Genomic DNA, 25,558 nt, shown 5'->3' with positions numbered 1-25,558 from the left:
TGAACTGACTGTGTCATCGATTCTTGATTTAACTAATTAATTTCATCTCAACTATTTTTTCTTTAAAAAATAATTTTTTGTTTTAAATATATGATAAATAGATATAAAAATTACTTTTGATACGTAATAAGAGTTTTAATTAATAATTAAAAGGGCAAGAGTTCAAATCTTATCACTTGCAAAAAGAAAAATTAAAAATAAAAATAAAACTTTAACACAGAAATCAATTTAGTCCGTCCATTAATTGGACCGAATAAACCACGTATTCTCAATCTCAATCAACTAATCTGATTTATCGATATGATCCCATTTTTTCAACACGGGTTATCCGGTTTTGTATGGCTCAAATTTAATTGCTAATAAGGTAACGACAATTTAGAGATAAATACCCTTGATTTAGTAACAGTGACATTTAGCTAGAGAAGAGTAACGGGCCAAAATCAGTCGGATCCAATTGCTTTTGTCTGAATATGAAATTTTAGGGTTGTCTTATTATTGAAATGATATGGTATCTATGGACCCTCTCTCCCTCTCTCTATTTCTCCCAATTATGTGCTTATAGCCTATAGTCATTTTGCAATAAAGCTTTGTTGAAAGATGACCTTCTTCACGTTTCTATTCCTTGCTGACACTCAAGGCTGGTTGCTTCTTTTCGACTCATATGTACATATATGCGAATCATTAAAAGGTACATTCGGTTTTTGATGTAAAAATTTAGGCCCACTAGCCACCGGCATGCGGGTCCTTTAGGAAAAGTACAATACTTGATCGTTTCCAAGCAGTTACAATTTCTTTTTCTCTAGCTCCAAAAAAGTAAAAGGTACGTTCTTTTCAATGTCGTTAACGTGGAGTTTTCATCATTTTTTTTTCTCCATATAAAAAATTTAAAATATTCCTTTCAGCACTTGGAAAATCCTTCTGAAATTGGTAGAAAGTCAAGCTAAATCCATAAGATATTAGCGTAACTGCCAATATATATAGATTAATGTAAATAAGATCCCTTTTGTTATTTTTTTTTGTTAGCGTGATTTTTCTCTTTCTTTTAATTAAGTGTCAAGTTGTCCATTTGCCCATCCTTTTTATTAATGTTAACGTCAAAGACTTAATTGACTGAAGAACGCACCACAAACCTGGTGTTTCAGCGGTTAACATAATTGCCTTGCAAGCAATAAACACTTACCTATTTCTTTAATATTAATCTGTTTTCCTGATCAAACTCTCACAAATCCAAATGGTTCCATGTGATACGAATGTAATGTTGGGAAGATAATCAAGTATGAGCCGGCCTATGTAATCACCCTAAAATAATGATTGAATAGAATGATGGGACAATTCATTTTCTCGATCGAACATTATCAAAGCCAGCCCATGGTACAAACTCCTTGGCATACGTCACGTTCACTATAAGATTAATATTCTGAAACAACATTCTTACGTTGTCCCAATCGATGCCATATAGACCAATGACAGCTTCATCCATACCAGATTAATTCTGGGAATCCCCAGTGTGTTGTGCTTCTTTTAGAATTGGGAAAACCTGCACGCAAATATTATTTAAGGTAGGAGCAGTAGCACCAAGTGCGAACGACGTTGAACATAAAGGCAAATATTATTTTGTTGTTTAAAAATAATAAACAACAAAACCGTTTGGTGCCAGCCTTGTTTATGTTAAAAGGGAGCAAACATGAAAGGAGGGAGGATTTGGTTGTTTCTTTATAATGGTTTTTTAACATATATGTCGGCAACTACATTCATAAACCCCTTTATTCTATTATGAATACGTTGACAAGATAGCATTATCATAAATACATGAATATTCTTTGCTTAAAGAGTAATAAATAAATGATATTAAAAATGTTGTGATATCGTGGCGATTAGGTGGGATTAACTTTATGGTATTTCATTATATTGGACTACTATAAGTTGAATCATATACATACTTTGCAATTTTCTAAAGACAGAGATAAGTATTAAAAGTTTAGATTAGCCATAAGGCATTAGACGTGTGACAAACTCCCACTTGGGATAAGGAGGTGATGCTTGTAGGCAAAATTCTCTTTGGATAGAGCCAGGAAAGTTGCTTTGGGCCATCTTCCTTTTTAGCCCGCCAAGCAAAAGCAATGGGATTTGAGTTTTGAAAAATGATGAACTCTGTCCACTTCTTTGCAATTATTCTATTCGCATTTTTGCTTTGAAAAAGAAAATTATCAGAATCTGCTTTTCAAAGAGAGCATAAAATCAAAGTGTCCAAGGTGTTGTTTTGCTCCCATATTAATTGAATTCGGTCTTTTGTCTTTATTTTTTATGGGCCTTTTACTTTTGGAAACAAAGCAAATCCCAAATAGAGATTAGAGGCCCAACGAGCAGCTTTCGGTTGTTCCTAGCCTCTTCTCTTGAGCAATGTATTCCTGAACGAATGCACAACCTAACACATTTCGTTAAATAAACTTAATTAACATTCAAATTAAAGTAAGATTATCTTTTAATCAAAAACAAATTCATCATAGGAATAAAGCATGCGTAGCAAATTTCGAATATAAAACCTTTTTCTATTGTCAAAATAAATTGTTATTATTATTATTATTATTATTAAGGGTATAATTTTTTCATGGGACACCTAAGAGACTGCGGGCTTGGATCTCAGTTACTGCCACGTGTTCTTTTGTTCTTCGTCTCACATTTTCCTTTCACCTTAGAAAAGATAAAAAGAACACAAACGGAACTGTTGTTTTCTCTACCAATCTTACTGACCGTACAGTTCCAAAACCCAAAAATGACCCAAAAATCCTTTAAAAATATTAAAAAAATAAAGCCACTTTAAATTAATTTTGGGGTTATTGTTTCCCAGCCGTTGAATGTTACTTCCCAAAAAACTTTCTCTACCATTTTAATTTTGGATAATTTACTATATTTTGTTTCTTTCTTTTTTTCTTTGTCTGAATTTAATATTATGGGGAAGAGAAAGAGAAGTTCCCAACCTAACAATCTCGACCTTCCTTCTTCTTCGGGTACGTTTCTTTCCTTCTTTTTTTTTTTTATTTGTTGTTTCTATAAACTTTTGGAACAAAGAGATATTTGGGTGCATGAATAATGTTGGCCAATTTTGTAAGAATTCGGTGCAATAATTATTGAGTATGTCTATTCTTGCTTTTTTAAGAATTGGGGTTTCCAGTTTTGTTTTTAAGTGTTTTCTTTATTATTCTTTTTAGTTATTTTCCGCTATATTTGATCTGTGTCACTTTGTTAGTCGGTGGGATTATTTAACGTTTTGCTTCTTGTTTTCTCTGTTGATACCTCTTGGTTTTAATTTATTGAATTGCTAATTTAAGCTACTCTTGTTGTTTATTGACACTGGAAATGCTTGTTATTGATGTGAATATTTGATATGGGGTACTGAGTAAATTTCTGGGATTTTATGCAATGTGAGATATGAAGAGGAAGGGAGGTTCATTTTGTTAGAAAATAGGTTGGACAATCAATGCTTGTATTTTGATATAATGCAGTCCCTTGCTTGGTTAGTTTTGTTGATGTACTTCTGATTTCTACTTAATTAATTGCTACCTAGCACTCTGCTATCCAACCTTTTCTTTTTTTTGTTTGCAATGATCAGTTCTGTTGCCTAGAATCTTCTGAAGGACAGAGCTCAGTCTGGCTTCTTTCCCCTTTTATGTCATGACCTAATTTTATTGTGTTTTGATCATACCATCCTACTTGCTATTGTGAAACTTAGAGAATTCTGTTGATAAATATTGCAAAGTTTGTATGGTAAAGTGGCTATATGCTTTTGCGAGATTATATTCTCTACGCCTGCCTCTTTAAAACTTCTTTGGCCCACAAATTTTCAGTTTTAGTTATATTCAGGACTGACATTGCAACTTCTCTACTGTCAGTAAACCACTTTATGCCTATGCCATTTGAACTGCTCTAGCCTTGTTAGGCCACCTTATTATAGCTATGAATAACTAATCTTGACCTTTATTGGCAAGGACGACTAATGGAATTATATAGTTTACAATAGCTTAAACAGTTTTGAAGCCTACCTTTTTTCTTCTTCTTAATTTTTTATGTGGTATGTACTTTTATGTACATATTCCTTTTGTCAATTTTGTTCTCTGATTTATTTGATTGGAAACCGTCTAGGTTCATGTATGCCTTTCAAGATGTTTGACATTTTATTGCTGAATGTAGGACCTCTAGATTGAGAGTGTATACATGGTAGCATCTAAGCAATTTGCATACCCTTGAATGTAGAAAACCATTGTGCTTGAACATCCTCCTTACAGGTTCATCAAATTTGAATCATAACAAGTGAACCTCAATTTTATTTTCTTCAACCTCTAGGCCTTCTATATATGCTATTAAGTTGATCTGCTCCTGTTTGTGTTAGAAAGGAAATGGAAATTATCGCTTTTTTTTTATTTTCTATTTCTATTTTTACTTGTCTTTAAGTGTACCATGTTCGCATTAGCTTCTGCAATTTGCTACATTTATTTCTGAGTTGTTATCCCAATTTTTGGTTTAGCATAGGATTGCTATCTTGATGTGTCATGATGAGATTTGGTCATGTTGCTTTCAAATCAAGGAATAAGAAATATCTTCATGCAACGGAGGACTTGGTTGTTATCTTCAGTTTAATAATCTGATACTGTGAAAATTGCTAAGAACATCTTCCCGTTTAGATGTCAACAATCAGAATGTGAATACTCATTGTGCTTTATATTGAATGTTGCAGACGACATGCCGTGCTCTTCAGGAACAGAATTATTATCCAAAAAGGTTTGTTCTTTCCTTTATTCATTTTTGAAAATAGTTCTTCTCCTCATTTCTAACATATCTTGATACATCTTTTACCTGATGGACGAAAATTGGATATGATTCAACTGTGGGTCAGAATAGTTCTTAGGTATCTTTGTGCTTTTCTTTTTTTAATCATCTCTTTGTCAACTGAATTGTCTGCATTGTTTCGTTATTTTTTTTCTCCTTATTCTATAGCAATCTTTGAATTTGGATGCTGGCGTGGATGTTGGAGATAATTCTGTGAAGCTGCTTAATTCCAACTCTTCTGTTGCTAATCGCCAGTACAATCTTGGGCGCTCCATATTTCTAAAACGATCACGCCATTACTATGGCCATCACTACTCACGCCGGAATTCTGGCAGCCTTGCTAATGCATCAACTTCTCATGGCAAGTTTAGTCCTTTACATGATGACAGATTACCCTTCAAGTTTGCGCACTACAGCCCAGAGTCTGGACGCCATGGAGGTTGTATGCAACTCTTACTGGTTTTCATGCCAAGAATCTCTATGTTTCCATAGAATGTGACAGTTGGGAAATGAATTTTTTATCTCATCAAGATCATTACACAAATTGTAAGACAAGATACTTGGACTCATACCAAACTTAACTTTATAGAATCAAACTCTCAGCAAAAGTTCAGGAAGTCATGTTCTTTCTCCTCTTTCACTGTTTAGATAACTAAAGAGTTGAATCATTTGAGCTTCAATGAAATGGTGCTAGTTTAAACTTACATTTTTTGTCTCATCATTTTTGCAGCATAAAATTTTCAACATCCTCTGCTTATGGTTTTTTGCCATATTGACTTCTGTTTTCCAATTTTTGCAGAGGGTAGGGAAAAAGCATTTAGCAGACCAGAGCGAATAATGTCTAGTTCGTTGGTGATGGATGCAGTATCACTTGACAAGGTGAAGATTGTTTGTGGCATATGTCAGAAGCATTTGAAACGGAAACCTTATTTACTTGGAAATGCACTGGCTTCTGGTGAATTCTCTGTCGTGGCAGTTCTAGTTTGTGGGCATGTATATCATGCAGATTGTTTGGAAGAGAGAACAAGCCTTGAGGATAGGCGTGACCCGCCATGTCCTTTATGTTCGGGTTCACTATCACAAGTTTGATGCTTCTAGCAGAAAGGAGTGATTGTACAGAGGTGGGCACATTTAGCATACTAATTTTCTAGAAGAAATATGGCATACTTAATAAGGGCATAAAATGCAGGCGGTTTGTTGTGATCTAAGCTGAAGTTTTACAGATTAGGATCTTAACCATGCATTATATTGCAAGTATTACAGCCACTTGAGAGCCATAAAGGCTCGAAAATGCTCTGCCTGTATCTTAAACCATTTTTACTTGGCAGGCAAGGAGCAGCACTTCTCGCTATTCTTAGTTTGGGTTATCATAAAAATTATGCATTATTTTCAATGCCTTACCATCCCTATTTATCCTTAGAGTTCGTTTGTTTGTTTTGATGTAAAATATTTTTTAAAAAATGTTAAATGTAAAATATTTTATTAATCGAACAGGAAAAATACTCATAGGTCTGTGTGAAGCGTAAGATTTTTTTTGGAGAAAAGAAAAACTGTTATTATACTAAGCTTAGCATATTAAATTTGATAAATATTAGTATTTAATTTAAAATATTAAAAAATTAAAATATATCAATATTCAGTTTTAAAAAATTTTAACTTAAAATATTAATATTTGAATTATTCAATACTATTAAAATTAAATAAATATTTTTAATAAAACCATTCAATGTTATTAATATTTTTATTTATTAATGAAAAAAATTTTACTAATAATTATAATAAAAAAAATTTCGATGATTGTTATTTAATGAATATACATTTATAAATATAGGTTCTGAATGTTTTATATAATTGATGAATATTGATATTTTTATAGTGCTATAGTAAAAAAGTGATGAGATGAAATTTTTTTTGAAAATTGGAGCTTACTTTCATTATAATATGTGGTTAACACTTGGAAAATATCATTATTAATTTTTTCAATTTTATTTCAATTTTTAATTTTAATGTGAAAATCAAATGACATAATTGTTTTGTATTTAATTTTTATTTATTATTTTAATATCCAAATAACTCTTTCAGTGATGATGAAAAATATTTTTCATAAAATGCAAATAATAAAAAATATTTTTGACAGTTTATCCAAACAACAGAAAATATTAATTTTCTTATAAAATATTTTACATAAAAAAAATTCTTCACCCCCAAATTATTTTTCTGATTATCAAACAAACCCTAGTTTATAAGGAAATAGAGTGATTTTAAATTACGTGGGCTTGGTGTAGGTGATTCAGGCCCGGTCCAAATATTTTTTGGTTTCACTATATTTTTTTGGACACATTTCTTCTCTTTTTCTTTTTGTTTTATATGTTAAAGAAATATAGCATAGATAAAGTGAACTTAAATAACAATCAATAGTGAATATGTTTGGTAATCGAAAATTAACTTCTTAATTTTTTTTATAAATGATGTTTTATTAGAAAATTTAATAATATTTATTATTTAGATAAACTAAAAATAATAATTTTTTTATTATTTGAATTACCCTTAAAAAATATTTTTTCACCATAGACTATCTTAAAAAAGTTTTCACCATAAAACCATAAATAAATAAACATTGAAAAGATTTTTTTTCAACATTTAAAATATTATATATAAATAAATAAAAGAAATACACAAATAATCCTTCTACGTAATTAAAATCATCTAAAAACTAACCAATAAACTTTACATAAACCATAAAATTTAATTGTTATCCCTAGGATACAAGAAATTCTCTTCTAAAGTCGGCACTCTCGACCGTGAATACCTTTTACCTTAAATAGCAAAGGCAAGAAATGCCTCATCCAACCCTTCCATCTTCATCACTTGCTCATAAAAGGCCACAACATCAAAGGCAATATCTCTCAATCGTTTTGACATTTTGTCAAGTTTGTCATCTTCAACAGTGGAACTGTGATGCCCTTTGCGATGTGATCGTGGTAGTGAAGTTCCAATTGGTAAAGATGTTGTCCACGTCTGACCTCTTCATCAACCTCATTTTCCTAGTGTACAAGCTATCAATTGAGGCAGTTCCATTGTTCTCTTTCAACTTTATATCAGCAAAAGATTTAACGAAGCTATCAATTGGTATATTTTTCTCAAACAATTAATGGCATTTCGTTGTACATGTCAGTCTCTTTGTTGATAAAAAAATTCATGCTTTGAATTTGTTTGTTTCATTTTATTAAACAAAGACTTAATTTTCTACCATATAATATGAAAATAATAGAATAAAGCTTTAGAAAAATATATATGTAACATACCTTCTCTTTGTCCTCATAAATTTGTTTGCCTAAATCATTTTTATCATTAATCCGTATTCTAAAGTATGAATAAAATATTTGATTATTTTCTATTTCAAGCGGAAGGGAATCATAAAATAACTTAATCATATCTTTATAGTATTTCAATATTAATTTTAAGATAATTCTAAAATATCTTGATCTAATCACTAGCAATCTTACATTATGACCAATTAGATGCAAAAATATAGTCACTTGCTCTCTCACAAACACATCTCTACTTGATTTTAGTAAATTATTCCTACTTAAAAATGCAATTGATCTCATCCTCATTTGGTTCATATAATAGGCATCACCTCCGTATAAAAACACTGTCAATTTACATCTCTCTTTCTTGATCTTGACACTAGAATCAATAGATATATTGTTCCCAGATCTCTGTCTTTCAACAAAAAGACTTCCAAAAGCTATTACGGAAGCAGCTGCACAGATAACTGCTGCATGCAAAGAATTATTATCCATCTAAAAGAAAGAAATATAACCCCATCAAAGATACTTACAAAGGCTAGGTTTGTATGGTTTATGACAACAGAACAAAATAGTGTGTCCCAGTAGAACAAAATTCCAACAAATACATGCGACTTTTGTATTCAGAGGCAATGCATGATTTTAAAATCAACAATGGCCCTTAGGTTAAGTAAAACTATGTAGCACAGTACTTGACATGATTTGATATATGAACACTAGTTGCCCATGGAGATTATATATACGGTTCGAAAAGAGTTAAAAGTAAAACTTGCATAGAAAAAAAAACCAATAATCTGAAACAAATTCTGCCATCTAATAGTCTAAATAAATGATTTGTGAAAACAATCTTTTACCATTTATGATCATTTTAATTCAAAGCAACCCTTTAAAGATGGAAGACATGTTTTTATATATAACAATAATTATAATGATATGTTTTTCAATAATTTAATACTTGGCGTTACATTCTATTGAAAATCATAAAATGATAATACACCAAGAGCCATCTAAATCTCACTTTTAAAGTTTTATTAGAAAGTAAAAGATAAGGCACAAAGAGCCATCCAAAGCTCATTTTTAAGAAGCGTCGTTCATATGTAGAGGCTGCATGGAAGTGGAGACTGGTCCTGACTATAGAGAATACAGCATCTGGGTTTAGAAATGGGTTTGGGCATTTGCCTCTTACTAAAATGTCCGCGACTGTTCCTTTACCACAAGCAAGAGTTACAGTGGCATTAATGAATGAAAGGAATACTAGTAACCGAACCCAGCTAAATGCTACTAAATAACATTTTCCACCGCAATTAACCATGGCAAGAACCTACCCAAACGGCATTCACTGCCTTATCGAGCAGATGGAGGATAGATGATTAAAGATTACAACCATTTCCAGATTTCCTAGCATTATGCTTGTTCTTAGGTTTCAAGCCTTGTATGAAGCTGAGTTAGCTCAGGTTAATGAAAATCTTGGCTTCCATCATCCTCTGAGGGGAATTAAAAGGAAATGCCCAGTGCAAGTTGAACAAATAGTCAAATACCCATTTGGTTGAAGGCATTTAAGCCTGACCCTGATCCACCCCTACAACCTATTCAAATTCTTAATAACTCGAAACCAGATACCCAGGAGGCATTTCAGAAATATGGCTAGTTGCTCTTCAAAATCGGTTTTAGAAACAATGGTAAGATTGGTTCAAATTCTAACTAATTTAGCCTAAAGACATATATGCAACTTTGAATAACACAACACGTTAGCCATGCAAATGCAGAGCCCATCGTGATGATATTCAAAGGAAGTGGGAACATATAACGTAATCATGAAAGCTGTACAGCGTGATACATACAAGAGGGAGTACATACTCCCTATAAGGTTTCCTTGCATGTAGCCTTATTATGCCCGACTCCTTTGCACCTAGTGCAACAGACTGATCTTCTGATAATACCCTGGCTTTTGGTTCGCCTAATTTTCTTCTGCTGGCTCAGTGGCCGTGAGGTGCATGGAGGAATTATCTGCTCATAATCTTCTATTGCATCTTTTTCATTTCCACTGGGGTAAGCAATGGTGCAAGCAGGGTTTATGCTCTCAGAGTATGCTGATCGGAAGCTATCAGCTGTAAAGTATTTTGAACAATAATCATATAGACTCCTATTCGTGCAGTTAAAGACAGCAATAGCATGACGACAAGGAAGCCCAGTTGGCTTCCACATCGCACAACTGCAGTGTTGTTTATCAATATCCACTACGTTAATGGAATTATCATGAACTTCAAAAAGGGTATCGGATGAAAATAATACTTTTAGACCACATGCTTTTGCACATTCTTCTTGTACCTTCCCCTGCTTAGATGGAGTAAGTTTTGTAGACCAGTTACTTGATTCCATTTGACAACCATTCATCAACTGCATTATTTTACATCTTAGTGCTTCTACCTTCGGTATAATGGGTAGTTCTCGTGCTTCCTCTATCCAGTTAGCATATAACTCTGCAATGTCAAATGTTACGTGATTAAAATGCTCACCCTTGAAAAATGCATTTGCCCAGTACTCAGGCTCATTTTGCATGACCCAATCATAAGCACTGGAAGAAACCCGTTTTATTTGATCAGTGTACATCCTAAACCCATCAGGTCGGACTGCTCTGGCTGCAGCTAAGAAACTTCCAGGCAATGAAGCCCTCCCTTCCCCATGGAATGGACCCTTCAAGTTTTGTATGAAGCTGTCTATCAAGTAGTATATTGAGTAACCATGGTGAGCATTCTCAAATATTTCTAGCACGTGCTTCATTAATCCCTTATCTCTATCAGAGACAAAGGTTATAGAACGAGAAGTTGACAATGCATATTTCAACTGCTCCAAAAACCAACGCCAACTCTCATCATTCTCAATATCTACTATAGCAAATGCAACTGGGAAAATCCCATCATCACCATCAAGTGCAGTGGCTGTGAGCAAAATTTCATGGTATTTTGATTTCAAAGGGGTGGCCTCAAGGAAAAGAAGCGGACAACAACCACTTTCAAAACCACAAATTGTAGCATGAAAAGATAGAAAAAGACGCTGAAATTTTCTGTCATCTCCAATAAGAAGCTTCGTAAAACTACAAGGATTTGCCTCTTCTATCTTATCACAGTACCAAGGCAACTGACCGTACGCCTCTTTGTATGAACCCTGAAGTTGCTGCCGAGCATCTTCAATTCCACGCCATACTTGTGTATAGTTCAGCTCAAGCCCAAAATCACGAAGAATGCCATTAGCGATTTCTTTTGGTTTGTGATGTGGGCTATCTCTTAACCTATCCTTTATGATATTCACCAGCCAATTTTTAGCCGGCGTAGCAGTCTTCCAAGATTCCCCACCACATGTATGTGATCTGTGCAATTTTTTAATCCTAAACACATGCGCAGATGGGACCCAAGATGCATGAATCCTCCAAGGACAGCCGTCAGCTGCACATACGCCACTAGCGCGGTTAGTATCATTCTTTCTTAATTTATATGCAAAGCGATGTGCAATAGCATATTTCTGCAGAGCATCACGAAATTCCACCACACTTTTGAAATCCTGGCCTTCACCAGTAATGCCATTTTTCCATGAGGCAACCAGTTTCTCCGGTGAAGCATTACTAGAGTCCTGTAGAGCAAAGTCAAAATCTGCATTATCTACCCAGGGTTCAATATGCTGCTCCATATTATCAGCTACCACAGTGAGCTTGTGATTCCTGGCATTCTTTTTCCGGGATGTAGTATTTCCCTTCTCAAGATTGTCAGCAACAGTCACAATGGTAAGACCATTTGCACCACTTTTCCAGGAGGCAGTGCGCCTTCGTTTCTTAACAGTATCAGCAGGAGAAGCACTCATATCAATTATATCTGTGCTAAGGGCAGTTCCATCAGCAACGCTAACCTCAAAAAGACCATCAGCAATGCTATGGGCAGTACGTTTTGAGGTAATTGCTGCTCTGGTGGGACTTCGGATTATTGAGTTGACAGTTTTTGCAGAGTCAGAAGGGGTTGCTATAGCAACAGGAACATCCTTCAGGCCAGGTGCAACTTTGTATGTAGCAGGACTAGTGGCAGCAGGTCGAAAAGCTGCCGTCGTAGTCACAGTTTCGGCTAGGGTTTTGCCACTTTGCCTGCAAGTGATGACTGATCTTAAGGCAACCTTGGATTTTGCAAAATCCACGACTAATCAATATGCACAACAATACTGAGGCACACTCACACTCATCAAAGAACATGGATTTTTTCAGCACATGCTCATTTTGCTTGCTGATGCAATGACAACGCGATTCACCTATACTGTAATACGACTAAAAAGTAGAAAAACAACGAATTTTAGGAGGTACTAATATTTGCAGGTAGAGAGATATTACCTGTTCGCATGCATGTCAAAAGGTAGACGATTAAAGCCTGCTCTCCCTGTAAGGAAAACATCTGCAGTCACTGAGTCCCCGTGAAAATCATACATCCTTTTCAGGTCTTTGTCATTAGACAACGTAATTAGAGTTCTCCTGTTTCCGGGGAGAAAATACTTGATGGACAAAGATTTATATTCCAAATTACATGTTTCAGCTAATTTGTACTTGAGATCATCAAATGCTGTCTCAGGACTGATATCTAAGGCATGTGCCTCTCCTCCAGCATATGACAAGGATCCATCATCTTTTGTCACAAATTCACCACCAGACTGGCAAATCAAGATCAGCTTTCCCCTCGCCATTCCAAATCACTTCTGAGAATCAAATGAGCAATAAATTTTAAAAATATTTTACATAAACTCAAAAGATAAATTACCTGCTTTTAACCATACAACTTGTTTTACCAAGCCAAATATTAAAATCATTACAGAGAGGTCCTACAACCATCATTATATCAGTACCGCATGAAAGGCAAGTAATGGATTATGGAGATATCAACCCAGACATTACAGAATAGATAGAAATTTTCAGATTCCCCTATCATACAACAGATACACAAGAGTTGGCATTTTAGCTAGAACCAAGAGTCCAAGAAAGTTAAGTCTTCTCCGCTTAACTAAGTGGAAGACACATGTTTTAATTGACTGATCATCGAAGTATTCCTCAAAAGCATAGCAGAGCACATTGTCTTTAACCATTAACCCATTGGACCCACTTAACAATCTCTACCATTGGTAACAAAAACATATGATACACAACATGACAAAAAGAATGTCTTTTACTAAAAACTTATATTTACAAGTAACATCCCATAGTTAACCAATAATTTTTAATAAGTACTAAAAGTTAAACAAATAAACAGCTAAAATGCGTTGTCAATGTAAGCTTATTTCAGATGAAAAAGCTGCCAAAAACCAAATGGGTCAATGTCCTCCATTGCTAGTCAGCTAGACAAACAATTTTAAACAAAGTCAACCAAACCAACGGTCATGATCATCCAATCAGTAAACCCATCAAAAGCAAGAACCTTTAACAAATAACCACCAATCTAAACGATAAACTGAATTACATTTTCCACTAAGCTTCAAGAATTCCCATTGCATGCAAAAGAATTAAAATAATTTAAACTAATTAATGCATGCAAAAAGAAAAAAAAAACATAACAATTAGATTTAAAAAGAGAAAATTGAATGATAAATTTAAAGAGAGTTTAAAGGGGAATTTTACCAGATTGAGCAAGTGCTGGGCTTGGAGTCGGAGGAGGGGAGAAACCCTAAAGTTTGGGGGTTTTTGAGAAATTAGGAAAAAGAAGAGTGGGTTATCGAAGTAAAGAAGAGGAAGGGTGTTATGGAAAATAGAATAGGGAAATTCGGGGTTAGGGTTGGAACTGGAACAGGGATAAACTTGAAGGGGTTGTTTTGGAATTTAAGGAAACCATAATATCGGAACATGTTATAGTAAGGAGTACTTGTGGATGCACGTACGGTGTTTGACTTTCCCCGAGAGTGGAACACGTGGCTAAATGCCCTGCTTAATTAGTTAATAAAGGTAATTTAAAGTAATAATTAAATTCATTAATTAATTATATTAGTTTAGGTGGAAGAGAAAGAGCTTGGCATTTTACTCTTACAAAATTACTTTCCCAAATAATGAGAAAGTAATATTACATTGATTTTAAAAAAATTTAACATTTAAACATTCGATTCATTTATTGATATATAATTTTTTTACTTAACGAAATTAATTAAAAAAAATTAATTTTATAATGTAAAGTCAATATAATGTTATATTATATTGATTTTTTTTATTATCAAACATTATAATATAATTTTATCAATCACTTCATAAAAAATTTTATTTACTTTTTTCGTATCAAATATCTCTTAAATTTCATAATATTTAAAAATAGATTTTATAATGCAAATAAAAATGTCAAAATTTGAATTTTGTCTTGTTTAATCTTATATTTTAAATAGCACCCGATCATTTGGCTAATTAGTTGGTGTATGATCATCTGTCTAAATCGAATCCCCTTTTCTCCAATTATAAAAAAAATCTTATATTTTAAATAAAAATTAAACACAAATTAAGATATCTTATTCAAATAAAACATGAATAATTTAAAAAAAACACAAATAAAATTAAAATCCAAAATTTAAAACCAAATTCTTCGGTTTAGTTAAAGATAACTCAAAATAAAAAGTTCTACTCTATACTCTTCCGGCACTACTCAAAAACTCGAGTTGGATAAAGTATCGTGGCTAAAGAGGTATCCTCTCACAAAGACCGGTACTCATTATATTTTTATTAGGCTGATTTATCATTCAAAATAATTTTTAATATTTAATTATTATATAAATAATATTTATAATTATAAGTAGTAATATCACACAAAGATTGAAATTTAATTTCTTATTATAAATATTAATAAGATTTATTAAATTTGTTAATGAATTTTAATTGCATTGAATGATTTTTATTAAAAAATATTTTTCTTAATTTTAATAGTGATGAATATTTTATATATTAATATTACAAATTTAATTATTTATATTTCACACTTTACAGTTGAAAAATATTTGTATTTATATATAATTTTAAACATAACAACAAATATTGGAATATATAGAAGCACCAATATTGATAAAATTTTTGGTTGACAAAAACATAGATATTTGTTCATTATATTTCTTGAATTATCATTTTAAATCTTTTTTTATTGTAAATATTAATAAAATTTATCCAATATGTAAATAAGAATTCTACCCACATGAAATGGCTTTCAATAGTATCATTTGTTATAAATATTAATAATATTTTTATAAATAACAAATATAATGCATTGAATGATTTTTATTAAAAAAATGTTTGTCAATAAATCTAATAGTATTAAATAATTTATTAATTAGTGTTATAAATACATATGTAATGTAGTTGAAAACAAATACTAATATAAAGAAATGCCTTTAGAGTTTGATATACACACACACACACACACACAAACTATAAAATTAATATTTAGTGGATAAATTATTTTTCATATAAATATCAACTATATCATTCAACAAATAAACCGAATTACCTGATTTAACCAGAAGGATTGAGGGTGAAGTCGATGTCCTTCAACGTAATTATTTATTTTAAAAGCCCAATTACGCATCCAAGACCGCATAGCGCAGTGGATTAGCGCGTTTGACTTCGGATCAAAAGGTCGTGGGTTCGACTCCCACTGTGGTCGGTTCTTTTCTAACTCCTGCTTTATTTTTGGGCTTCGAAGACATTACTTTAAGGCCCAGTTAAACCCCAAATCTTTCTCCCCTTGGTTGCTTTATTGGGCTTCGGCGACAGTACTTTGAGGCCCAGTTAAAGCCCAAATCTTTCTCCCCTTCGTTCCTTTAATTATCCTCAATTAGTAATTAATGATATTTGTGGGTCATAGTGGTTGGAAAAAAAAGTTAAAGAAAAATATCGTTCACCCTTTCAAATTATAGGATTTGTCCTCTTTTTTTTTATTATTCAAGTAAGAGAATTTTGGAACATAATGAGCTTAATCGTAGGATGGAGGAAGTAACAGATGAGTTATACGATGAATTGATTTGCTATTCTTTGAGTTCAACAATGGGGTAGCCATGTGAGAACTGGTGAGTAAAGAGAACCCAGAAGAGAACCACCCTTTTATTTTAGAATAATAGAATATTCAATCACAATTCTATTTTTTTTTTGTGCCACACCAAGGTTTTTCAACTTAAGGGTTTATGACTGTGGATACTTGATTTTGGTTAATACTGTTATTTTAAAGAATTATATTACAATATAATATTGTACAGAAAACAACCTGAACAAGTGAAGTACTACTTCACGCAGAATAACTAAAATAAGTGAAACGCTGCTTCACGCAAAATAACTAGAACAAGTGGAGTACTACTTAAAGCAGAACAACTAGAATAAGTAAAGCACTATTCTATATGAAACAACTAATACAAGTAGAATAGCTACTTTGAATAAAATAACCATTTCACTTGGGTGACAGTGAAAGTAACTCGGAATAAGTGACAGGGTTCATGGGTTGCTTTCATCTTGAGATGTTCTAAAGAGTTTGATTTTGTGGCTCAGATATGGAGGTAGTTAAGAGGTCTTTCTCTTAACTTTTTCTTGAAGTACAAGTATTTCACCCTCTTACGTTATTCTCGTACACCTATTTATGTACAGCTTCTTCTCTTGTACTTATTCTCGTACAGTTTCTTCTCTTGTACCTATTCTCGTACAGCTTCTTCTCTTGTACCTTTTCTTGTATATAAATTTTCTATTACTTTTTACTTGAGAATAAGTCTTAATAAATCTAATTACAGTAACGGTTACTCACATTTATGTTTTTCATAATAATGTCATTTATTAGGCACATTAAAGCTTATACTTGAGTAACCGCCACTTTTAGCACTATATATAAAGCCTCACAATTCATTTAAAGGGGCTCTTCCCCTCAAAGCTAACATATTCTCAACTTGAGAGATTCTCAACTTGAGAGCTTCTCTCTCTAAATTCTCTCTCTAATTCTTTTCTACTCTTTAGTTCTCTTTTTACTTTATTTTACCTGCCACTACACTCAGTACTTCAGGAACTGCTCCAATCTTCCTCTTCGTCACCTCCGACGCATCCTTTTACTTGTTTGCAACGCTTCCTCTCCCTATCACAAGAACTCTTTTTACAATGACCTAGATTCATAATATTTGATTCCATATCACATTGGAACACTTTAAACAATCTCTAGTTCTAGTTCTTTCCATTATTACCATGTCAAAGTATGAGTGGAAATGGCGAAAGAAGAAGAAAATCAAGATAAAGTATTTAAATTTGAAAATCACTTAAATTTATCTCAATATAGTAAGAATGGAATTAGGTTCAAATTTAAATCATGATATATTTTTTATATTAAAAAATTATTTTAAATTAGACGAAAAAATGAAAATCAGAATTGACAATATAAAAGTGAAGTTTACACGTTAATATAGACCAAAACTATTTTTTACTTAGTATTGTGCTAAGATTTAGTAAATACACATATTTTAGTAAATAATGACAAAAGAAGATGCTTGTAAACGTTGTGCTGCTAAATCCCAAATGTAATTCTCCACACCATCAAAGGCTGACTGGGTCCCTGGCGGCCACCTCAACTTGCTTCGACCCTCACTCCAATATTGGAATCAAATTGTCCCCTTAATTATATGGTTTGTGGAATTTCCCAAAATATCAATTCTCCCCACCACATATCTCTAACTCTTTCCTACTGTTTGCTTTCAAGGCCAGCAGAAAAAGGTCTATTTCTGGTGCATCTCAATCTTCCACAAATCATTCTCAAGGCAGCCATCCCAGGGAGTGATATATAGCCATAGGTGGTCTCACCATCACAGAAGGCTGAGATATAGGAAGGAATTGAGGTTGAGTATGGAGCTTGGAACTTAAATTTTATCCTAAAGTAATGTTATGGGTCCAAGAATTCATATACTCTAAGTAATCTAAATTCAATAATGCTTCTATTCTAATTATTTGGATTGTGCTGCAGGTATCTTGCTTTTACAAATTCATTCTAAGTAAAGGCCATCCCAATCATAAGTTAAGTCATAAAGGTTTTAACGTCTCCAACTTGTCTTTGATGAGATTGCATAGGCAAGTATAATTTACAAATATTAATTCTAAAACCTATTGAATTATTATTTTATAAATCTTCGTTGAGTTTTTATATGTTACAAGTAAAGTTATAATATTGTTGATTTTTTATCATATTAATTTATTAAATTTTAAGAAAATATGTATTAATGTTTTAATCTCGTTTTGAAATTTAAAAATTTCACTCACAATGTATAAAGTAATTCCCTTTACGATAATTGAATAGATGAACTTAAAATAAACTGAGCACTTTTTGTTTAAAGGAGGTTCAAGATTTTATAAGCCATCATTGTGAAGCAGGCAGAATCAATTTAAGGATTCTCTTTTCCTAAATCTTCTCAATCACCCTTAACAGTACTAAATATTTAAAATTATACTCTTCCAATTTCATTTTCTTTGTTTATTTTTTTAAAATGTTTCAAAATAAAGTTCTTACTTTTTCCATATATCTATATTTCAAATTGATTTTTTTTATTTTTTATTTTTACGTTTGACATTAAAATGTATTGTACACTAATGTTATAAAAATTTGAAATTGATAATATGGAATATACGAAAATAAAATTCTTTTCTTAATATACGTGAAAGTCAATGAAAAAAAAATTACGAACAGAGAGAGTAAATAATTTATATAAAAAAAGAGGGGTTTGGTATGGGTTAAAGAGACCTGAAAATAGGCATAGGGTTCAATGCTATCATTAGACTAAGTTTGATTTGGTACTTTGCTGTCACTAAAAACGTTTTTTCGGTGACATGATGTAACTAATTAGACTAAAGTTGAAGGATTAAGTGTCAGCACCAAAAAGAAAAAGTAGACGGAAAAATTAAATTCCAAAGCATATCCTACTTTATACCAATTCTAAGGAGGGGAAAAATTAGAGAGAGTACGTAATCTAATCAATTAAAATGTTTACTAAGCTTTTCCAAAGAACCAACATGAGAATTTACACAAATAAAATAGGATAAAAAAGTTTAAAATTATGTGATTGTATCTAACTTTTTTTTGGTTAATGATTGGGTTGTATAATATTAAAACATTTTGTTTGTGACACTTAAAATTGAATTTGCGATGTTAAAGTGTCTTATTTTTAAGCGACCACAAATTATACATTTACTATAAAATTATTTTTCTCGAAATATTACTTTCGTTGAGAAAATGAAAATCACATCTTAAATAATTAATTGCTTTATCTTTTAGTAAATAAAAACTATATGTACATGTATCAAAAATAAATAAATAAATAGAACTTGTTTGTACTTGTAATCAATGATATTGAAAAAGAATCTATTCACTTTTTGTGAATTGATTTTAAATTAAATATTATTTTTAAAAATTTAACTTGATATCAAAGCGGGCAATGGCTTTTACGTTATTATTTTTTTAGTAATAGTTTATCCCATAATAAGTTTATTATTTCTACACGTGAAGAAAAATAGTAAAATAATAATACAAAAGTGAATATTTTGAAAATTTAAATATAAAAATGACATCTTCACCTACTATCAATTGGTTCTAAGTTAGATATACATCTTAAAACTTCAATCTCTTCAATCAACGTGCCACTTGAGCTTAATTTAACGTAATAATAATTGTGATTTGGGTAAAGATTATAAAAATAAAATATACATTAATCCTAGTGACCAAATAGATGTCTTGCAAGTTACAGCTGCCATTTATTTCAAATACCCAAAAATAGAGGGACACCAAATAAAAACAAAGATTTACTGTATTAAAATAAAATATTGAAAAGAAAACGCCTTTTAAAACTACTATTTGAAAAAAAAAAAAAAGTATAAAACATAGTGAAGATTCGAATCTTCTCATCATTCGAACATTCCCAAACAAAATGCGAATCTGACGGTTATAAATTGATTAAAACCCCACCTATCAAGCGTCAGAACCTAAAAAATTCCTCCAAAAATAATTGTAACTTCCTCGCGCTTCTTATGAACCCTCCACGTTTTGCCAACTTGTACTCAACATAAACCTTAAACAACATCATTATTTTTTCTCCTCTGCTTGTCTCCTTCTCTCTACGCCATCAAAATTTCTCGCCAAAACCTCCATTCCCCTCCCTCTCTCTCCACCGGAAAACTCCCATTTTTCGGTGGCGGGAAAAGGGTAGTTGACAGTTAAAACCGTTAAACTCCAAAAGGGTTCATTTTGGTATCTTGATATCTTGCTTTCTATTTTTGGAACATTTTTTTTTGTCGTCTGCAGCCATGGTGATGAAAGTATCGTCGCCAAAGAAGGTTGCTTCCATTACAGAGAAGGTATGGCAGAGAGTTTATGGGAATTATAGCAGTAGCAGCAACAGCGGCCATTATCATCATCATCAGCATCATCGTCATCAAAGGAGGTGTTCTTATGAGAGTGAGGATGAATACGAGGATGATTATGGGACCATACAGTTGATGCAGATGGGTGCTGAAAGAACCAAGAATGTGCTGATTCTCATGAGTGATACGGGTGGTGGCCATAGAGCTTCAGCTGAGGCCATCCGTGATGCCTTCCGGATTGAGTTTGGAGATGAATACAGGGTAATTTGCTTGATTCTGTCATTGCTTTTTCATGGTTTTTGTATTGTTTTTGTTTTAGTTTTGTTTCTTTCGTGTTTTTGTTTTCTTTTGATTGTAGGATCCAATGCTTCTAAGAAAAAATAATTCTTGTCTGCAAGTTTTTATTTGTTATGTTTATGAGTGATTTTGATGATATTTTGTGTCCTTGTGAATTTGTTTTATGTAGAGCTAATGCAAAATTGTCAATATCAAGCAATTTTCTTCTTCTTGGATTTTTCTGTGTTTTGTCCCCTGTCTCTACTTCTTTATAATAATCATAATAAGTCCAGTTTTTCAATATATATCCAACCTTAGTTCATCTAGATCTTCCAATTTAATTCCCAGTAAATGAATTTTGGCTTCTGCAATCAATTGTTCAGCAACAAAAAAGAAATAAGATGTTCTTCATGTTCCCAACTTTTTTCCCCTTGTTTTGATTATCCCCTTTTCTCCTTTTTCCTGTCTATGTTCTTGGAAATTTCTCCTCTTTTCCTCCAACTATATTAATATCTGAATTCTGCTCCAAATCCCAAATCTGGAAAAGTCTGGTTTTCTGCATCTTATAAACACATAACATGTGATTCCTTAGCTATATAATATTTTGTTTCATGATTTTTTGCATTTTAAATTAAGCATTCTTTCCTGTGAATTGGTTTTCTCACGATCCTCCGGATGACGTCTTTTGCTTCAGATAATTGTGAAAGATGTTTGGAAAGAGTATACAGGCTGGCCATTGAACGACATGGAGAGGTCCTACAAGTTCATGGTGAAACATGTACAACTCTGGAAAGTCGCCTTTCACAGCACGTCTCCTAAATGGATACATAGCTGCTATCTTGCTGCCATTGCTGCTTATTATGCCAAGTAGGTTAATCATCTTTACTATACTTTTTCATCTTCCATTTTCACCATAACTTGAAGAATTCAAGTAGGTCAAGATGCAAAAAATAAAAAAAATAAATAAAAAGGGAAGTGTTGCCTTTGTACCCTGATTTGGTAACCAAGATGTAATAAAATTTTGAGTCTTGTTATTATATCAATAATCAGTTAGTATTATATGTTTTGAGGTCTTCAGGATTCTCTATTCACTTTCACTGATGATTATGCTTTTGCTTTTATTCTAGAGAATTCTATGACGAAAGAGAATTCTTTATTACCCACTTGGCCACTTGCGCTTAATCAAACTGATGGAAGTTAAAGTGATTGTTGGCATTGTTGTTTTCTGTTCAAGCAAAATGAAATCATTTCTTAAAATTGAAGCTTGACAAGTTGACATAAGTGGGTTTGAATTTACTGATAAAAATATGACTGGATTCAAGGCCTTACTTTTAACTTTTTTTTTAATGTCTTTGAAGAGAGGTGGAGGCTGGCCTCATGGAGTACAAGCCGGACATTATCATTAGTGTGCATCCGTTAATGCAACACATTCCTCTCTGGGTTCTTAAATGGCAAGGCCTTCAAAAGAAAGTAGTTTTTGTCACTGTAATTACAGACCTCAATACCTGCCACCCGACATGGTCAGTTGACAAAACCTTAAGTTTGGAATTTCTGTCATATCCATGTGCCTTATGTAGCAAGCCACTGAATATCTTAACAATTGGAATTCTGTTCAGGTTTCACCCTGGGGTTAATAGATGCTACTGCCCGTCAAAGGAGGTTGCCAAGCGGGCATTGTGTGATGGACTTGAGGAGTCCCAAATGCAGGTTTTTGGTCTGCCTATTCGGCCTTCATTTGCCCGTGCAGTTCTTTCTAAGGTGACGATTGTAGACACAAAACACTTCATCTATATGCTTGCTTTAGTTGGAGGGAGTTCTGGTTTTTGTAATACCTTTTTCTTTCTTGTTTTTGTAGGATGACTTAAGGATAGAGCTTGAGATGGATCCCGATTTGCCTGCAGTTCTGCTAATGGGAGGGGGTGAAGGGATGGGCCCTGTTAAGAAAACGGCCATTGCTCTTGGAGAATCACTATATGATAAAGATCAAGAGAAACCAATAGGGCAATTAATCATAATATGTGGCCGAAACAAATCCCTTGTCTCTACATTGGAATCAGAGGAATGGACGATCCCAGTAAAGGTAATTTGATTTTACTACTTGAACTTATTACATATAAGCAAAATGAAAACACTCCTTAAACAAAATTTTCCCTTCACTGTAGGTCAGAGGGTTTGAGACTCAGATGGAGAAATGGATGGGAGCTTGTGACTGCATAATTACAAAAGTAAGAAAATGAATTGCAATTTAGATTGTGGTATTTGTACATTTTCTTTCTTAATGTAAATAGCTTAGATTAATCTGTCTCTATGGATTGCAGGCTGGTCCAGGTACCATTGCAGAGGCCTTGATAAGGGGGCTTCCAATTGTTCTCAATGACTACATTCCAGGACAGGTTAGTAACCAACTTTTTTTATTGGTAACTGGATCGGTTACGATATGGCTTTAATAGTTTCTAATTTAACTCTATATTATTGGCATTTACCCTTCATCTGTGGGTTGCAGGAAAAGGGTAATGTACCTTATGTAGTAGACAATGGAGCAGGAGTATTCACCAGAAGTCCAAAGGAAACAGCTAGAATTGTGGCTGAATGGTTCAGCACAAAGACAGATGAGCTCAAGAGAATGTCAGAAAATGCTCTTAAACTAGCACAACCCGAGGCCGTATTCGATATTGTAAAGGATATCCACGAGCTTGCCTGCCAAAGAGGGCCCCTAGCCAATGTTCCTTATGTGTTGACATCATCATTCACAAGCCTAATATAATAGATAGCGTCTACATCTTCTAATGTAACTAAGATTTGTTCCCTAGTAAGCTCTGTACAGGTAAGCTTTAATATTAAATCATTCTTTGGCCTCAGAGGTTTTTTACACCAAAAAAGAGCCGCAAAATTCTGCTGAAACAAGCTCCGAGTTTTGCAAGTTCATCCAAAAAAAAAAAAAACAGAAAAGAAAAAAAGCTGTGTGTGTTTTGAAGGGTTGGCATTATTTAGGGTACATATGGGAAAAGTTAGGTGTATGTGGAAGTTGAAGCTGTTGTAAACTCATTATGTAGCAATGGTCAAGGTTTTTGTTTCTATTCCCCCCTTAAATGGCGTTAGTTTTCTTATTAATATTTGGTCTTTTGTCTTACCTAAGGACTCTTGTTTAAGTGTAAAATGAAATGTCTGCTAGACTCGGAATGACTTTTGTTGTAAGCTTCCTTCTAAGTTAAGGCAAATTAAAATCTTATTCATGAAAAGATAGCTTTCCTATAAGAATTGATTGGCTAGAGGTATAAATCAACATCACTCCCCTTTTTTTCTTTCGGCAGCTCTTAAAAGCCAAGAACCGTGTATCCCCTGCTTTGCCAGGTCAACTTCCATGACTATCAATAGGCATTGAAGACTCTTAACCAATAAGAATCAACTACCAATGGAATGGTGTATATACCTTTGAAGTAAATAGCATAGTATTAATAGGGAGCTTACCGAGAAAACAGTGACATAATAAGGAAAACCCAAGAAGAGGAAAAATGTTTTTGAGGTCGTTGGACTCTGATACTAAAAGGGAATGGTTGTTTTGACTGTTTATTAAAAAGTTAACAAAGATGAAAGAAAATCATGTTGAAAAAGGCCTATCATGGTGTGAGATGTGCCTAAAAAGCTTGATGGCCTACAAGTTGGTATGAGCTGTATAGTTTTTCAGTTTTTCCTAGTTGAGATAAAGAGCGTAAAGAAACCGAGTTGTGTGCCTGTGCTTGTGTCTGGTTGGTGGTGTGATGCCAGACTGTTTTGACTCATCACCGTTGCCCTGGTGGAGCGATGTGAGGGGGAAGGGATATGGAAAGGTCCACCAGAGAGGTTTGATTTTGATCCAATTCTTGTTACAGGAATCAGTTGTGAAATGAACCCCGTGTTAAATTGGTAAATTCCTTAAATTAAGTCCAGAAACAGACAGATATCAAACAGTCAGAGTAACTCCACCTGAGACTTGCTCACCCAACTGAGTGTTCGAAAGGGTTTAAAAACTTGTTTCCGAGAAACACCGACAAACAGATTGCTTCGACGTTGGACAAATACTTTTTCTTTTTGGTCATGGAGGGACCAATTCTTGAAGCACCCTGTCTTCTTCTTCTTCTTCTTTTTTCATTTTTGGCCATACTAGTAGCGTAGTATTACCTTGGGAAGGCAATATAATACTTAATAACTCCAAAGGGTATGAATTAAAGATACACAACAAGTACAACTGTCGTGACCAAGTAACCACCAGGCCAGCTCATAAACTGCCTCGGGCAGAATTTTGGTCGATTCCCTCCTCGTGCTGTGTATGGTACTATAGATATAACCCAACACACAACACAAACACTTGTCACCCATGCAAAGCCATGTGACATGAGTAGACCCGATGAACCCTAGCCAGCCACTCTCTTGACTCTATATGAGGAAAATTCATTGCTTCCATAAACCTCAATGTCAATCTATTGTCTCTCTCTTTTTCCATTCTTACATTCGTTTCGTTTTGACAGTTAGTTTCATTGTGTTTCTGGCAACAACGACTGCTTGATTATTGACCAAGCCTGTAAGCATTTCATGATCTCCTAAGGAGAGCAACAGTATATATAGTAGCTGAATCAAGCTCAGGATTTCACTTTGTATAGCAGACTCACTTTACTTAAATATCAAACCTTATACTTTCCTTGGAGACATAATAATTATGATATCAAACTTGAAGTATTAACCTTTGTCAAATGCCTAAAAGATTCAAGTAGTAACTAGGAACATATCTACGCTATGCAACGAGATTTACAAC

At 33.2% G+C, this 25,558-nt stretch overlaps 3 protein-coding genes and 1 non-coding gene across 6 annotated transcripts; 3 read left to right on the top strand and 1 right to left on the bottom strand.

The window, feature by feature from the left end:
• The first annotated feature begins 2,727 nt into the window (after positions 1–2,727).
• On the top strand, positions 2,728–6,217 carry LOC18588849 (uncharacterized). 2 transcript variants are annotated; one of them, XM_007013537.3, is made up of 4 exons: positions 2,728–3,008; positions 4,733–4,776; positions 4,993–5,263; positions 5,624–6,217. In XM_007013537.3, exons 1-4 carry the CDS (start codon positions 2,951–2,953, stop codon positions 5,911–5,913), a joined length of 663 nt encoding a protein of 220 aa, XP_007013599.3. In that variant the 5' UTR covers positions 2,728–2,950; the 3' UTR covers positions 5,914–6,217. The 2 variants fall into 2 exon arrangements, with proteins under 2 accessions (XP_007013599.3, XP_017982069.2); XM_018126580.2 differs by lacking the exon at positions 2,728–3,008 and adding an exon at positions 3,111–3,132.
• A 3,548-nt stretch (positions 6,218–9,765) lies between these two features.
• LOC18588848 (uncharacterized) lies at positions 9,766–13,957 on the bottom strand. The gene is made up of 3 exons (XM_007013536.3): positions 13,777–13,957; positions 12,505–12,863; positions 9,766–12,264 (listed from the first exon to the last, which is right to left on the bottom strand). The coding sequence occupies exons 2-3, from the start codon at positions 12,849–12,851 to the stop codon at positions 9,996–9,998; spliced, it is 2,616 nt and encodes an 871-aa protein (XP_007013598.3). The 5' UTR covers positions 12,852–12,863; positions 13,777–13,957; the 3' UTR covers positions 9,766–9,995.
• Positions 13,958–15,713: 1,756 nt separating this feature from the next.
• On the top strand, positions 15,714–15,787 carry TRNAR-UCG (transfer RNA arginine (anticodon UCG)). The gene has a single exon. It is a non-coding gene; the product is annotated as a tRNA-Arg (tRNA).
• A 4,336-nt stretch (positions 15,788–20,123) lies between these two features.
• On the top strand, positions 20,124–23,859 carry MGD2 (monogalactosyldiacylglycerol synthase 2). 2 transcript variants are annotated; one of them, XM_018126533.2, is made up of 8 exons: positions 20,124–20,754; positions 21,464–21,636; positions 22,128–22,289; positions 22,386–22,527; positions 22,625–22,849; positions 22,932–22,994; positions 23,088–23,162; positions 23,273–23,859. In XM_018126533.2, exons 1-8 carry the CDS (start codon positions 20,437–20,439, stop codon positions 23,531–23,533), a joined length of 1,419 nt encoding a protein of 472 aa, XP_017982022.2. In that variant the 5' UTR covers positions 20,124–20,436; the 3' UTR covers positions 23,534–23,859. The 2 variants fall into 2 exon arrangements, with proteins under 2 accessions (XP_017982022.2, XP_088666476.1); XM_088810350.1 differs by having other exon boundaries at positions 22,128–22,527.
• Positions 23,860–25,558: the final 1,699 nt, after the last annotated feature.

The sequence above is a fragment of the Theobroma cacao genome, chromosome 9, assembly GCF_053813885.1.
Source record: "Theobroma cacao isolate CCN51 chromosome 9, ASM5381388v1, whole genome shotgun sequence".
NCBI lineage: Eukaryota > Viridiplantae > Streptophyta > Magnoliopsida > Malvales > Malvaceae > Theobroma > Theobroma cacao.
This window is presented reverse-complemented; position numbering and strand designations above follow the sequence as displayed.